The 15,918-nt window shown below is 42.5% G+C and overlaps 2 protein-coding genes across 13 annotated transcripts in view; both read right to left on the bottom strand.

Moving 5' to 3' along the window:
• mctp2a (multiple C2 domains, transmembrane 2a) overlaps nt 1–9,049 on the bottom strand; it is a 34,682-nt gene extending 25,633 nt beyond the window's left edge. For 2 of the 3 annotated variants that reach the window (XM_037107915.1, XM_037107916.1), the window contains exons 1-7: nt 8,985–9,049; nt 5,219–6,217; nt 3,776–3,884; nt 1,129–1,271; nt 934–1,010; nt 714–828; nt 594–617 (exon numbers count right to left, since the gene is read on the bottom strand). In XM_037107915.1, coding sequence (XP_036963810.1) covers nt 594–617; nt 714–828; nt 934–1,010; nt 1,129–1,271; nt 3,776–3,884; nt 5,219–6,217; nt 8,985–9,005 — 1,488 coding nt within the window. In that variant the 5' untranslated portion in view covers nt 9,006–9,049. Of the gene's footprint in view, nt 1–593; nt 618–713; nt 829–933; nt 1,011–1,128; nt 1,272–3,775; nt 3,885–5,218; nt 6,218–7,189; nt 7,304–8,984 lie in introns of those variants that run through there. The other variant, XM_037107917.1, reaches the window with a different exon arrangement.
• A 593-nt stretch (nt 9,050–9,642) lies between these two features.
• Nucleotides 9,643–15,918, bottom strand: part of mef2aa (myocyte enhancer factor 2aa) — a 73,504-nt gene continuing 67,228 nt past the window's right edge. For 6 of the 10 annotated variants that reach the window (XM_037107084.1, XM_037107086.1, XM_037107090.1 and 3 more), the window contains 4 exons: nt 15,785–15,808; nt 14,135–14,264; nt 13,840–13,963; nt 9,643–13,602 (listed from right to left, as the gene is read on the bottom strand). In XM_037107084.1, coding sequence (XP_036962979.1) covers nt 13,266–13,602; nt 13,840–13,963; nt 14,135–14,264; nt 15,785–15,808 — 615 coding nt within the window. In that variant the 3' untranslated portion in view covers nt 9,643–13,265. The remainder of the gene's footprint in view (nt 13,603–13,839; nt 13,964–14,134; nt 14,265–15,784; nt 15,809–15,918) is intronic. The other 4 variants (XM_037107088.1, XM_037107092.1, XM_037107087.1 and 1 more) reach the window with 1 other exon arrangement.

Raw genomic sequence — 15,918 nt, 5'->3', positions numbered from 1 at the left:
AGATTGTCTACTGGACCATCAAGAGACTGAACAGTGGCAGATGCAGTGACTACATAGGTGTGAATATAAACCCACTCGCCGCCGTGCCGCCATCGAACCCTCCTATTTCACTCTGAATCTAATTACAGCTGCAATATACTGAAAGCCACTTGAGAAGGAGATGGAACTTTGTTTACTACAAGAACCAAACACTGCTGTATAATACTCATCTGAGGGCTCTTTCATGAGATCGTATTCAGTCAATATTATTTATTTGGGTTTTTTTTTTTTTAATATCAGAATGTAATATGGCGCTGTACTTGTTTCACAGCAAATGACACCACTGAAAAATATAATGTGCAATGCAAAAAAGGGTTTGGTGTAAAAAAAAAAAAAAAACACAAAAGAAATAGGCTGTGCTGAAACCAAGGTTACACACAAAAGCCTGAGTCCTGAGCACACACCTCATTCTTTGTTGCACCATAGTACAGTGAGCTACTGCCCCCTAGTGCTTCAGATGAGGGTAACTGTCAGCGTGTGATTTAGAAACACTGATGGCACTCTGGACACAGATTCAAGTTTAAAGGTAAATGTGAAGACGCACAGATCCGTACCTTGTTCTTCTTTTGTGGCCATCTCTGTGAGAAAAGAAATAATAACATAATTCAGCTCAAAAAATTCAGGGCAGGCTGGGGATCAATAAATACTTTTCTCATATCGGAAAATATTCTTACGGGGCTTCTTTTGATGGTTGCATCTCTAAACATCAGGCAGACGTCGATCAAGATAACGCCCATGTCATCTTCTTTACTTTTCGGATCGTCGAGACGCAACTCCATTTCATAAGTTCTGTGGAGGGACAGAGAAGGGCATTTGAAGTGACGATCGCTTATTGGTATCTTTATGATAATCAATACCCTAAGATATGATTAAACAGAATGTATTTTTCCTCACTTGTACAGTTCCAGACTTTTCAGGGAAATTGTGCTGGAACCCATGAAATCATCAGAGGTGCGATTTTTATCATAGACCTGCAACAACATAAAAAAAAATAAATAAATAAAACACAGTGAAGATTGTAAACAGATATTGAGTGCTCTGGTACAAGAAGTCCACTTTTGCATCCTCTGTTCAAACGAGCGTCCCTACCCGAACTTCCACCGTGTGCTCTCTGTCTCTCAGGGGATAGGAGAAGGACTCGTTCCACCGTGGATTCAGGTTTTTGTAAACCACTTTGCTTTTGTACAGCTGCTTTCCTTCGAGTTTGAACTTCACATAAGGATCACTGGTACCTGCAATTGAACACAAAACGGAGCGAATCAGCGAGATCACGTTGTGCTGCGCAAGCAATAATTAATACATAAGCTCGGCATGTAAAATGCTGGTTTCGTAGCAGATCTACCGCGGGCATGTTTTATTAAATGCTAACTGTGTTTACTCTGTGCGGAACATATTGTCACTTTAAAAATGTTCCCCTGTACGAGAACACACACGTACACACCCTTCCCCCATGCTGGTTGTGTGAGAGACCGAAATATACGAGGAGGAGGTGCACCCCACACATGGCAAAAAACAGAGGGATGTAGCTGTTTAATTGTGAAAGAGTAGAAACACTCGCCAGCATGAGGCAACCAGAAACCAAAAATCTAGAAGCAACCAGTGTTAATCTCCCAAGCCTGTTAAGAAAGTCTGTCTGCGAGTGGGGTGGGGGTATGGGACTTCTTTGTTTCTGCAATTGCATGCAGATTGGCCAAAAAATGAAAGCCAGTCCCATGCCTTCATTTGTATAGGGGAATAAAGGGGTGCTTGAGAGAGCCTGCAGGGAGGCTTGAATCACATGACAAAGGCCCTGTGGGGATGGGCTGTCAGGCCTGTCAGCTCCCCACTCCAAATGAACATCTCGCAAAGGCAGGCAGGACCCACAGCAGCTCCACCCTGCCAGCCTGTGACAGGGAAACCTCCAGGCAACTTGACAGGAGGAGAATGTGGCAGCTAGCAAGGAGAAAAGCTCTGGCATGACTGAGAACGGTGACGATGGAAATTAATGGGAAAAAAGGGGAGAACAAAAAACTAAGGAGTGGGGGCTGGTGGCGTGGGTCCTTTCAGAATATGTAATGACAATGTATGCCATTGGTGAGCCTTTGGCACGGTGTTTATTGTTGGGCAAACAGTGGAGAGACAGGGGGCGTGTGGGGATTGCATCATCGCGGTGCCATCTTGTCAGGGAAAGTAAGGTCTCAACTAGCAGGGAGCAGGGCAGCGGGCTCGGAGGGTCCTCTGCCACCGGGCAGGGGAAAAGAAATTGTTGAGCATCTTTCCAAGAAGGACATCCTTTCACCGTTGTGATTTAAGGTGACTTCCAAAAGCTATAGGAGCTACAGCAAAGTGTAATACTGGTCACAACAGCAGTATAGCCTGAGGGCTCACACTCTTTAATTCCATGAGATTGGTATAGCTTTAAAATATTGTAATATCACAATTTTTCTATTATGAAATGCACCTATCACTCTATAATGGCCACTTTTAACTATTATTTTTACTGTAAGAAAGACTAATTATGCAAGTCAAAAAAATTGCCAGTCGCAGTAATGGACACGCTTAATGAGACCACACATGAATTTTCTCACATGTTGTAGTTCTGCTTGCGGCCACCTGGTGTCACTGCTTTTCCAACAAGAGCTCTGCTGAGCCTGGGCCTCAGGGACGGGTCAACATGAGTGGCAATTAATACTTCCCACTTCTTTCTCTTCCTCTTTCTCACAAATCAGTTATCATTGACAGTGGGAAGTCAGTGGCAAAAGATAAAAAGAAAAACTTACAACGACACCTGATTATGAAAATCAGCTCACTGAAATGTGTTAAAATGATCTGTCAAATACATGATTTTATATCTGGACAAGAAAATGACTGATAGCAGCCAAAATCACAAATCAAAATTCAAAATTCATCCCTATAGTTTGATTACATTCATGAACCTGACTTTTACGACCACAGCCCTCCTATAGAAAATCAATACAGGCTGATTTTGAACATGAAGCCTGAAGACATTAACAAAATCATTCGAACCGTTTGGTAATTTGCGGGGTAAGATATGACAATGCCTCCTCTTTAAAAATCTAACAGCCGCGGGCTTTGTTTAGACAGAAAGCCCAGAGGGAAGAATTATTAACGTCTGACTGTCAATCAAATTTAGCAAACAATCACCACCATTACTCCAGGAAAACCATTTTAAAAATCGGGTCCAACTAAGCTGCAGTACCAGTGGACTCATGCCGAGATCATGTTATAGTGCTCATCGCTCTATCCCAGTCTGTCTTTTGTCGTACTGGTCGGACCGCATACTTCTCTCATGCTTTTTTTTTTTTTTTCCCCTTCTTTGTACATACACTGCTCTACAGGAGACGTCATTCTCACGAGTAAACAGAAGCATTAACTGAACATAGCCCATCTTGCCTTTACACACAACAACACATGTCCCGGCGCCGATGCTCCCCTCTCTGATTGGCTCATAAAACACAGCAAGATCAACAAGATGCCTTCGCACTGCAGTACATGTACGTGCAGCATTTCATCAGGAGGCTCACCCTGAAAAGCCAGCACAAAAAAAAAAAACAAAAAACAAAAGAGCCGCATTCTTTTAGGGTGTACATGAAACCTGATATGGTATCTCTTGATCTGGACTGTTTCAAAACAATTCCCACAGTTATGAGAACAGTTTGATGTAAGCTAATAAAGAGCCAGTAATCATCCCCTCAAGGTCTTAGGGATTCGGATCACCTGCTGTTTTTAGACCTACCGGAGCGCTTGTCCCTGATGACCAGGTTCCTTCCCTTCTTTAGGTTGATGTTCAAGAGGTATCTCTGCACCGGGGCGGGTACTTGGGAGTCGGGCCCGGCCGCTATAAGCTGCAGAGGAGAACAAATCACAGTTATAGGTCGTCTGATAACTGATGCTTGGTGTGCTTCGGGGGGCACAGCAGTCCAGCGAGTACTCATAGGGTTTTCTAGAGGATCGATCACACTTTCGTCAAAGTAATCCGCCTGCTCACTGTTGATCTGCACAGAGAGAAGTTGTGATGACATTTGAATGAAACATTAGAATGCAAACACAGTGGCGTACAGTCAAGCTGAGTCAGCTAGGTGTGTGTATCGTCCTGTGGTTCACATATTTATGATGTTTAGCCATTTTAATAATTCCTCATGACTATAGATAATGTCTTAGTAACACTTTATATTAGGGTACACACATTCAACATTGACTTATTATTAGTAAGTAGCCTGTTGGCTCTTTATTGGCGATTATAAAGCACTAAATGATGCTATTCTACAGCTACTAGGCCATTAAAGTTCACCAGTAGAGACTGTGTGTGTTAATAAGTGTAAACTACTAGTGAATTACTAATGAGCATCAAATGCGGCTGATGCTGTTAGTGACACAGCTACTGTGGATGCAGTCTGTAAACGCCACTAGCAGACAGTAGAAGGTGTCAACAATAAAGCAGAGTCAGATGCTAATCAGTCATTTTGTATCCACAGTGTCTTTGTGTTTCCGACTAGTAACACAGGTTTCCGACTGGTTTCCTCGCCTGACAGGCACCCACACGGGAGACAATACAATAGTCTTAGTTTCACACGTACCCGAGGGCCGTGTAAAGCCAAGTCCCAGGTGGTCATTTTACATGTAACACCAACCATCTGAGGGATGCTTTTGATATGTTGCACCAGCGGACTGAATAGTCACTGTCACAATGGCGAAGTATATAGAATATGCACTGTGTCTATAAAACCACAAAGCCTAATCTTGGGGCTTACAAAAGGAATGTGGATTTCATGCTTTTCACCGTATCAGAGGCTGTCGACAACTCTCAACGTAACAGCTGAAGTGTGTGAAAAAAACAACCCGCAATATTTGAAAGTGAAAGGGAAGCTACAATGACGGAATATGTCAGATATGTCATTTTTAGTTATTGTGGTGTTTGCTTTATATTTATATCCGTCACAGCTCATTTGCTTGTTGTTTATTTGTTATTCTTTTATTTGATCACACAACATGTCTAAGTCTCATCAACTAACACTAGGGGCTCTATAAGTTACTACATAAGCACAGGAATGGATGAGTTAGTCACTTCTTTGACATCTGCAACTTTTAAATATCATAGTCTACAGTGCATGCAGACTATGATTAAGAACAGGATCGTCTGACTGTCTTTGTGGTTATAAATACCTGTACAGACACTGACCTCTCCTATGTCTTCCAGGTTTTCCTCACACTGGGCCTCTTGTAGCAGATCGTCATCTATGGTGAATTGCCTCATCAGAAGGGGAGAGGTGGGTTCTCGCTCCAGTTCCTCCGAGTCTGTCGTCCAGGGCATGTTGACCGGCTCCTCGCTGGGAGAGCCACAGGCAGAGTCCAGAGAGGTACCGTCTGCACTCTCCAAAGGAGTTCCCATAGTATCTATTATCAGAGATGTTCTGTTTGCAGGAGCTTTTTTGGCTCTCGGCGGAGTCCCTTTATCGGATGCTGCCTTTCTCTGCTCAAACGATGTGGGCCTCTTTTCTACATTGGGGTGCATCTGCTCTCCAAGTGAGCTCGCTCTGAGCAGTGCTGCAGAAACGGCACTTGTACAAACCCTGTCTGCCAGACTGTCTTCACCTTGGAGACTCTCTCTGTCTACAAGGTCTGGCCTTGGTGAGCTGGTGATAACAGACCTCGGTGCAGGAATAGGGTCAAAAGTAAATTTCGGTATATTAGCCTTGCCTTTTTTATCCACTTGTGCATACAGGCCTTCTGGCGGCACCTTGTCCTCCAAGCCCGAATTTATCACATATCCTGTTCTCTCATAAAGCATCTCTGCTGGTGCACTTATTCTATTCAAAGCAGCAGGTGTGTAATCTGTCGGCACTCTGAGTCCAGTTACCGAGGCGGAATCAGTCATTTTGTCTGTGAAAAATGGTCCGTCAGTGATGGAGTTACTTGCCACAGAATCAGTATCGCTGTGACCAGAGGAGATGGCGAAGAAGACGGCGTCAGAAGCAGCGGACACCAAGGCATGACCCGAGGAGGGCGCTTCACCTGGCACGAGCCTGAGGTCTGGTACGGAGATACTGCGCCGATGGGCCAGCCTCCTCCCCTGCTTGCTCAGAGGCTTGTTCCGTGGCTTCTTTAGGTTGGGTAACTTAGTTTTGAGACGCAAGTTCTCCAAGAAGTTCTTTTTCTTGACTTCCATCCTGAGTGATACCTTTCAGATATATAAATAAAAAAAAGTAAAACTGCGATTATCAAGATGCTTCGTGTTACATGTGTGAAGACAACACACTACCACAACAAAATGTAAAATGCACTACAGGAACTGATTATGGTCATAAACACATTAAAAACGGTATTGTCCAAACTCACACTTAGTTTTGAGCAAAAAACATAAAACCTCTGGACATATTTTCCTTCAGTGTTTGGTGATTTCAAGTCGTACACTTTGACCCAAGTAATGTTTAATAAAAGCACGATTTAATCTTCTACTTTATGTAGTGTCTTTATAGGAAATGACATTGAAAGTTGGTTTAAAACGTAGAGAAACAGTGGTGCAATAAGCACTTTAAAGATGTGCTTTTCAATGTCGGGTGCAAGACAAACAACAGCAAAGATTATTTTCATACTGGGGACTTGGGGACTTCTGTTCAGGGCTCCTCGACCTGAAAAAAGTTTGAAAACCACTGTTTGAAAGACTTTGTCATCATTGTGACTGCAATAACTACCTAGTATCTAATATCAGAGATGTTCTGCCTGCAGGAGCTTTACTGGTTACTCTCCAAGTGAGCTCGCTCTGAGCAGTGCTGCAGAAACAGCACTTGAACAAACTCTGCCTGCTGGGCTGTCCTCACCATAGAGACTCTCTCTGTCTACAAGGTCTGGCATCGGTGAAAGAGCGAGTGCGCTGGTTAAAACAGACCTTGAATAGTCCTGGATGAATCGATTGATCATTTAGTCTTTAAAATGTCAGATATGCTCCTCACAATCTCCGGGAATCTAGAGCGACATCTTTAAAATTGTTGTCTCTTTGTCTAACCCTAATCCAAAACCCAACCCTCTGTCTTGACTTCTGTTTTATAACACAAACAATGCTAAACTACATGCGGATCAGCTAAACCAAAGATAACACATATCTTAACATCAGAAGTACTATGACTTGAACAAAGAAAACATCATACCCTACCTGTCTGGTCAAAGTTTACCGAACAGCTCAACAAGGCCACACAAAGAATCACTCTCTACCAGGAGCAGCAGTAAATGTCCAGAGAGGCAGCTCAACCATCCTAACTATGATGGGAAACAACACTAACAAGTAGCGAGTGTACTTCTTTCTATTCTTGAAGACAGCTTTGAAGAGAAGTGATTGGTGGAGATGCCGAACTGGGTGAAACTCGTCGCACCAGTCCGACGAGGTGAGTTTCAATGACTCTGAGAATGCCACAGCCATGTGTTGGGACCTACCCAAACTTTAGTCTGGATGACTCCACATAAAGTGTTACTTTAGGTGTGTGTAAAGAAAAAAAAAAAAATCTTTGAGTATCGAGCATATAAAGACGCCGTGGAGGGAGATTAAACGCACACTGAATCACTCAAACGATGATGAATCAGCGGCTCACAGTACAGCAGGTTGGACAGCCTGTTTATTGCCTGCCTGCCTGCCAGTCTGCTTATTGTTTATTCGAATATTTGACTGTCTATTTACATTTGCGAGGCTATTTGTCTCTTTTAAGACTCGCATGCTTTACATTTCCTCTAGTATGCGTTCACTTATAGGTCCAAGTGTCTGAGAAACGTACTTAATGCCATAATCTAGCCTAATTCTACAGTACAACTGTCCTCCTTATCTGTCCAAAACGGTCCCAAAATACTGCTGATGGATTCCACAACATGACTGAGGCATATGAAATGTTGGCTATCTCTTCATCTTGTCTCATCCCCAATCTTCATCGTGGATCTGGCACTCCGGTGGCTGCCTTGTCATACCAAACTCCATTTCTCTCACACAGCCCCATATTTGTTTACAGTGGAACATGGTTTAGCCTAAGCTCGTCAAAAGTGAGCATTTGTGTTTGCAAAGTATAAACTATAGCTTTCTGTCCACACATACAAGCCAATGCGACAGACCCACCGGTGTTCGCTCCCTCTCCCTGTCTGTGCCGGAACAGTGGAGACTATATGACAACAGATGTGTTTGAGTCTGGACTCAGTCTTGTTCAATATTTGCTGATGTCTTAAGGAGATCAGGCCCACATGAAAGAACCCTAACTTGGCTCCCAGTTGAAAGGCAGGGCTGGGGGATCCGAACAGGGCAAGCCCCTATGGCAGGTGGCCTGTCGCCCTTCTTCTCACACAACTCAAACAGCCCCAAAACCCTGCTTGGTTACTCTACACATGCACACTGGACCTGTTCCAGCTTGAAGCACAGCTGGTCTGACGGACAGGAAAAGCCAAGAACATGCACTTGGGGACGGATATGGTGAGTGATGCACATGCAACAACTTCACACTAAAAAAAACATGGAAGATGGAGGTTGTCAAATACACATCTGACCCGAAACGCTGCAAGTCAGTATAAATTGTTCATTCATAATTTAATATACAAAGCTTAAGCGTTCAAAATTCAGCTTAAGCAAACAGCTGTAAATAGGCTACTTCTGCCTCAGTTAAAAGTTGAAGTTAAAGCTTGAACTTGAATGCATCATATCTTATGAGCACTGAATGTTTTGGGACGTTATGTAAAACCCCACTGTGTAAAAACACACTATGCTTATAACACAAGTCACTCCAGAAAGTAGTGAAAGTAAGTAAGTAAGTTTCAAAGGAGTTAGAGAGTCGCTGTATGGTATTTCTTAGCTTTTACAGCAAGGCATATTTTTACTATTTTAATATTTATTGAAATCTGTGTCTAAGAGTTGAATTTGAATTATTGTGGATATTTCATATCGTGTTTCATGTCCCTGATATGATTCACCAACTTACCTTCACCTCATCTTCCAACATGTCTCAACAGGCCCCACAGAACTGTGTAATGTATTGTATCACAGCGCCTCCTGCTGGCGAGAGTGTGGAAATACATGAGCTCGTCCCCAAAACTGTTGTGATAGAGGAAATACCTCTACATCACCTGTGAAACACACATTATCCAGATCATGTGCTGTCAAAAGATCAAGCTAATAACATCTAAAATAGATGAATAATTTAACACCAGAATGAGCTGGGCTAACTTTAAAGTGTTATTGTCACCAGTGGTGGAAAGTAACTCAGTACATTTCTTTTGTCTGACCTCTCATCACTGATTACTGAAATCACTTTAAAAATGCCCTACTTTCTTTAATACAATGTGCAATCTGCAAAGTAACTAGTAAACTAGTAAAACATACAATATTTGCCTCCAGAATGTAGTGATATGGAAATATAAAGAGGCAGAAAATGGAAATACTCAAGTAATGTGCGTGAAAATTGCCCTTCGGTGCCGCAGTACTGTAAGTGTACTTACTGGAAGAGTAAACCAGACAATCTTCTTCCACAAAGTCAGTGAAACACAACGTGTGATAGACAGTGACAGTGTACCTGCCGAGGCATGCAGCCGATCAAAATGCATTTTCGAGTCAGACTTCAAAGATGAGCGGACATCGAGTTGAGATTGAGCATACACTGAGGTGTTTAATAAAGTTGACAGTTTCTACTGTTTGGGACTTCACAGGAGAACAAATTCTATGTAAGAGTCGTTTACTTCATTTTATACAGAATAAGAGAGATAACCTAAATTACACATTAAAAGCCAATATTTGTACTTTTGTGAAGAATACAAATTTTGTACAACAATATCTAGCATAGTATCTTAATTGTTTAATAAAAAGTTCACTTGAATATTTATCGTATGATGAAAATAAAATAAACACATTCAAGGGAAATAAAATGTAGATTAACTTAAAACCTCTTTCGACTTTTGAAAACAAATAATTTCATTATTGGCAACAAAGTCCAGCTTGTGCCGCCAAACGGTCCGAGCGCTCAAACCGAAAACAGCTTTTTTCTTTAGTTAAGTGAACTATCAACTACAAACACTTACCAAACACATAGTTCTGTTTATAAAAGCCATGAAGCAAAAAGCGGTGTACTCTTACACAGCAAAGTGAAGAAAGTCCTCTACAAAGGTTTCCTTGATTTTACTCTTTCCTTTCACATTCATCAGTTGTGCACAATTTGGAACAAAGACCAAAAAAAACGAGACAAAGTGTATCACAGTGCATTCACCGCGCATTTTAATTTTTTTTTTTTGTTGTTGTTGTTGTTGTTGCTGTGTGAGTCTTCTCTGAGAACGAGGCAGGTCTGGTCAACTTTGAGTGATGTCTGTGTGTGTGTGTCTGTGTCTGTGTCTGTGTGTGTGTGGGTGTGTGTCTGTGTGTCTGTGTGTGTGTGTGTGTGTGTGTGTGTGTGTGTGTGTGTGTGTTTTAACCAAGAGAAAATAGAAGAAAAAGTGTTTTTTAAATGTTTTTTTTTCTTTGGGATAAGGCATTTCCTAACTGTGCATATACTGTAGATAGAGAAAAACTACAAAAATTCCCTGATATGTTACCAAGTGCTAAAGTGTGTGCTCAACTACGAGGTGGTGCTGCCGAGACGGGCAAGGCAGGCTGCTTTTTTTTTTTTCTTTTTTTTTCCATTGTAGTCATTTATTATTGCTATTTTCACCAGCGGCGTTAGGCTGGATTACATTATGGATTGCTATACATTATGTAAAGTATGTCTACCAAATGTATATGAACATGAAGAGACTGCCCCCGGGGAGTATCCAAATTAATCATTTCATAAAATATATCATTATGTGACTCGTAGTCCAGCGACCTCCAGCTGCGGCACTTCAGGATAAAGAGGCTAACAGTCGACTCTCAGATGCTCTTCTTCCCTCATGCTTCGTGGACTAAGTGTGACCTGTAGTGACATCATTAGGGGCTGAAGCTGCATAGATTATTTATATATATATACTGAGAAATACCATGGAGCTGACGATGGGGGCGGCAAGAGAACAGAAGGCGCACGCAGCTTACGGCATGTCGCGGTGAATGCAGAGTGATACCTTTTTCTCTCGTGACAGCAAAGTTTCTCGTACAAATGTGTGCAATCCAGCAGTGAGATTGAAGTCGATGACATTTTTCCGTTGTTGGTGGTTGTTGTGAATTAGCTGCTGTAATTTATTTTGCTTCCGTGATGATGGGAAAAGAAAACAAGTCACAGCCCCCTTTCCTCCCCCCATTTTTTTTTTTTTGTCTTTTTGCCTTCTGCCTCCCTCGTACGTGACTTCATCGCCTTCAGGGTTTTTTTTCCACTTTTCTGGGTTTTCCTAAGGTTCCTACACCTAGAGGACTCTTTACTAGTAACAGGGCGTCGATATAAGATACAATTTCTGGGTCCAATTAAGGAAACACATGAGTATTTTTTTTTTTTGTACATGACATTTCAAGTAGACTGCAATATTTACAACCACATACGGGCAACTGGCATGATCAGTCCTGCACGAAGGACAGCAGCCGCTTTCGACCACATTTTTCTGTCTTCTCCTTGAATCTTACGAACCAATAACAGGATAGTGGAGAGGGCTTGAGAGATGGCGTGTCTTTCAATTTGAGCTACATGCGGTAACAATGGATTATTTTTTTCTGTGTGGGGCTGGGACCTTGGGTTCTGAATGTTGGCAGTGTATTCAGCAGCTGCTGGTATACAACTAACACGAGCTAACAATAGGAGGGCAGAAAAAAAAAAAAACATTTCCCCTAGCCTTGTGGTCATCCTTCACAATTCTTGTGATATTAGTGGAAACTTCAACCTCACAGCATTGTTGTTACAATGTCTTCAGGACAAACAGTCACCACTAATAAAGAGAGGAAAAAAAAACAAAAAAAAAACAAGTTGACCACCTGGAACTAAAGACACACGGGAGGTTATGTTCAATTTAGAAGAGATTACAGTGAAAGGAACAAAATAGCAAATATCGACCAGTGAATGATCTACTTTTTTTTTTTAAGGGTCTACTCTTGTAAACTTGGCTGTAATCCACAAAAATATACTTTTCCTCGAAAACGGTGGTCGTACAGTACATTCAGCATGTACTCACACCCCCGGCGATATATATTAAAGTCGTTATTTACACAACAGAAAAACGAAAGAGAAAACGTTTGGCTCAATTTTTTTTTTTTCTTTTTTTCAATTATACAAACAGAACGGCAAAATGTTCATGGCTTTAGATATCGATTCAAGATCTGCTTTTACATGACCAATACAGCACGATAAAAAATAAAACTATGACCGAAAGAGATGGCGCCTTTGAGTGAGTTGTTAGGAAACCGTAGCAACTGTACAAAACAACACAAAAGAACAGCTTTGGCTTATATTACTGATGAACTGTTGCACAAATGTGAACACGTTTGATTTTTCTCACCAGTTCAACTGGACAGGTTCGCATTATCTTAATTGCACATTTATATATCCTACTCTTTTTTTAAATTATAAAATGAATAGTATGTCATTATTGCGATAAATTCTGTTGCTATTTCGTGTTTTTTTTTTTTTAGCTCCGACAGTATTGTTTCATGTGTTCGCTAAAGTAGTCTCAGCTGCTGCAGTTAGTTACTGTGTGATCAAAAAACTCCTACCAATTGACTCCGTGTGTCTCCTGATGGCCTGGATCGATTAAATTAGAAGAGGCCACCCGAGATAAAGGTCTTGTGTGGTTACAGCATGATTTCTTTCTTTTTTTTTTTTTTAAAAAAAGATCGTTCTTGCGGTGAAACGTCGTATGTAAGGGTCCTCAGCCGGAAAAAGCGACACAACTTCCTCTGATTGTTTGCAACTTTGCGAGCACAACAGCAATACAGCAACTACATGTAAGTGTCTGACTAGACCAGTGACTACAATAACCTACCGCCTACTCTTTAACAATTTCTCTCCTCTGCAAACGCCATCTGAATTGCACCAAGTACCTGATACCATCTGCTTGTGCACTTAAATTCAGTCCAGCTAACCGAGATTTTTTTTTTTTTTTTTTGAAATCTTACTGTATCAGTTTGAGAATTTTTACTTTTAGATATGTCCTGACACGTCTTAAAACACATCTTCCGCTCAGTCTTACAAATTGAAATGGAGTTGAATAATAGTATCATAATGATAGCTCTAAGGACCCTTGCTCTTTCTGTTATCTCCATGTCTAACCCCTCCCGCTCTCTCTGACTGGCTGGTGACTGGAGGCCTGGCACGGGCTCTTTATGTCACCCATGTGTCCATGCGCAAGCGCTTGACCGAAGGGCTCTCCCTCTCCTCTGAGCCGGCGGGGGGTCTGCCCAGTCCCAGCGGGGAGTGGAAGTCTGGCCGGTGGTCTTCGCGGTCGCTGCCGTCATACGAGCTACAGGAGGAGCTGAGGCTGTCGGCAGGTGAACGTCCCAGGACTTCCTGTCGGCTGGACCCTTGCTGCAGCTGCTGAGGGGCGAAGCCGGAGGGGGTGACACGCTCCCGCGGCGGCGAATTGGGCTCCGACTTGATGTTTATGCTCTGGCTGGTGTTGATTGAGAGGTTGGAGCCCTGAGGTAGGTGACCTCCACCACTGTGGGGAAGATAAGCGTGACATTTTTTGTGTTCGGTCTTAAAAAAAAAAAAAAAAAATGAGACGACAAATGTGAGGTGCAACAATGTGAAAAAAAGAAGAAGAAGAAGAAGAAGAAGAAAGAAAACGGGAATATGTAGATGTGTGATTCAGCATGATATCGCAGAGCACAGTGGGTGTTGCTTTTATGCGAGGGCGTCTGGAGAGTGTGCCTTTGTTTGGAAGTGTGTTACTCACACCAAAGAATTAAGAGCTGCCTGGCCTAGTTGATGCTGTTGCCATGCCGACATGGAGCCCAGTGCGAGCCCGGGAGAGCTGAAGCCCTGTAGGGAAGAGATCTCTGCACTGCTCAGGGAGAACTCTGCGAAAACAAAAGCAAGCCACACACGGTGAGAAACTCGCTCACATTTCAGCTACAACACCGTGGTGTGCCGCTGAGAAAAGAGCAGGAACCGACAGCGTGTAGTACAAACAGTCACGGCTCAGGCGCTTGTTTTCCCCGGGTCCGAGGGGAGAGCGAGGCCAGACTCACCAGCAGGGTTGTAGGAGGTGGGCATGCCTGAGTAGACCAGGCCCTGTGGGGGTAAGCTGGGGGTGGTGACAGACACTACTGGAGTGGCCAGCGGCTGGGTGGACTGGGAGCTGCTTATCCTCTGAGTGTTCTGCAAAACACACAAAACAGCACAGAAAATGCATGAGCCCCAAATAAACCACTAATCCTTATACATGTGTGTTTTTGTTATAATTTAACATACTTAATTTTTTTTAGATCCCTAAATGTCTTGATTAATTCCAAGTTGCCTTTACTGTACATGCTTTGGTTGTCAGGGATTTAGATGTAATAACGAAAGCTGCCACCAGGTGGTAGTGTCGCTTCATGGCAGCCAATATTTGGATCTCTCTTCCTCACTACTGACTGTATCTTTTGACAAATAAATGCAATAGCAAAATACAGAAAACAGCATTCAATTAGTGATGGATTTTCTGATGTCAGTCCTGATATAGTTCGCTAAATATATTGGGACTTCACCCCATGTTAGAAATGGTTACTATGCGTTTGAAATAGTTGGGTACATTTCAGCAATCACAGTGAATAATTCACTTCCACCACCATTTTTAAGTGGACGGCTGACAGTTGTAGCCAGTGCAGAAATCAGAGGAACCGACATGCAGCTTCAGGCAAATAATCAATCAGATTTACTACGAAGTGTTTCGTGAGTTTCACTTTTGTTAGACAGGAAAAAGAAAGGGAACACAGGCACAGTGACGGTGCGGGTGAGGAGCGGCGAGGCCCCTGCTGCCTACACATCCAGCGTGCAACAAACCAAAGTGAGCGCGGTGATTAGTTTTATAATCAAATAAACAACCTTATAATGGTGAGGGTGCAAAGGGATAATACAAGTGACACATTTTTAATTCCCAGAGTGACGTACAGGAAAGCTCCAGTGTTTTTTCTGTTTTTTGTTTTTTTGTTTTTTTTAGTGCAGTCCACACAAACACACCTACACAGCACGGCGTGGTCATGCAAGCGAACTGCGCCGTGAGCTCCGAGCGCACACACTCCCCCGACTACAGTAATCGAATGCAGACGCGGTTTTAGAACAATACGACAAACCAATCATCAGAATATAATGTAACAAACAGCTGCCAGCGGTTACGTTCGAAAGCGGCATTGCATCATGATCTAGTTGATGGCTTCCTTGTATTGTTCCAACACTCTGCAGCCAGATGACTTCACCGAACCCAAGTATCTCACAGAATGATGTCATTTGAGGTGATGTCATCTTCTCTACCCTTTGAAAAAAATATCAATTATTTATGGGGTTTTTTTGCCCAATCAACCACTTTTGTCATTCTTCAACCAGTGATGGCTGAACAAATAACATTAATTTGAGCTTATCTTCCACAGTTTCGTCTCTGTCATTCCTGGTGGTGTGTGACTAACATTGACGTGTTGGACATGGAGGAGCCAATTTAACAGGCTGAGGCAATTTTCACAGGCCAAACCCAAAAACATGCAGTGACAAAACATTTTTTTTTTTTTTTTTCCCTTCTCCTTCCATTTATTGTTGCTGGCAGTTCTGAGAGCCAATCTCCGGTCTGAGCACTGTCTTTACTCTAGCATGTGTGATTACCGGAAGCACATCTCAGCCATTTGCCCAGGCATTTTGTCAGAACTCACCAAATCCATTTCCTCCTCCTCCGACTGCCCTCAACAGAAGAGAAGAAGAGAGGCAGAGTTACAGAGTTAAGAAGCGGAGTGACTGTAAATCGCTCTGGAAAAAATAGCGCCAGCAAAAGGATCAATAAGGACGA

The sequence above is a fragment of the Acanthopagrus latus genome, chromosome 8 (genome assembly GCF_904848185.1).
Source record: "Acanthopagrus latus isolate v.2019 chromosome 8, fAcaLat1.1, whole genome shotgun sequence".
Lineage (NCBI taxonomy): Eukaryota > Metazoa > Chordata > Actinopteri > Spariformes > Sparidae > Acanthopagrus > Acanthopagrus latus.
Note: the sequence above shows the minus strand (reverse complement) of the source record. Positions and strands in the feature narration are given on the sequence as shown.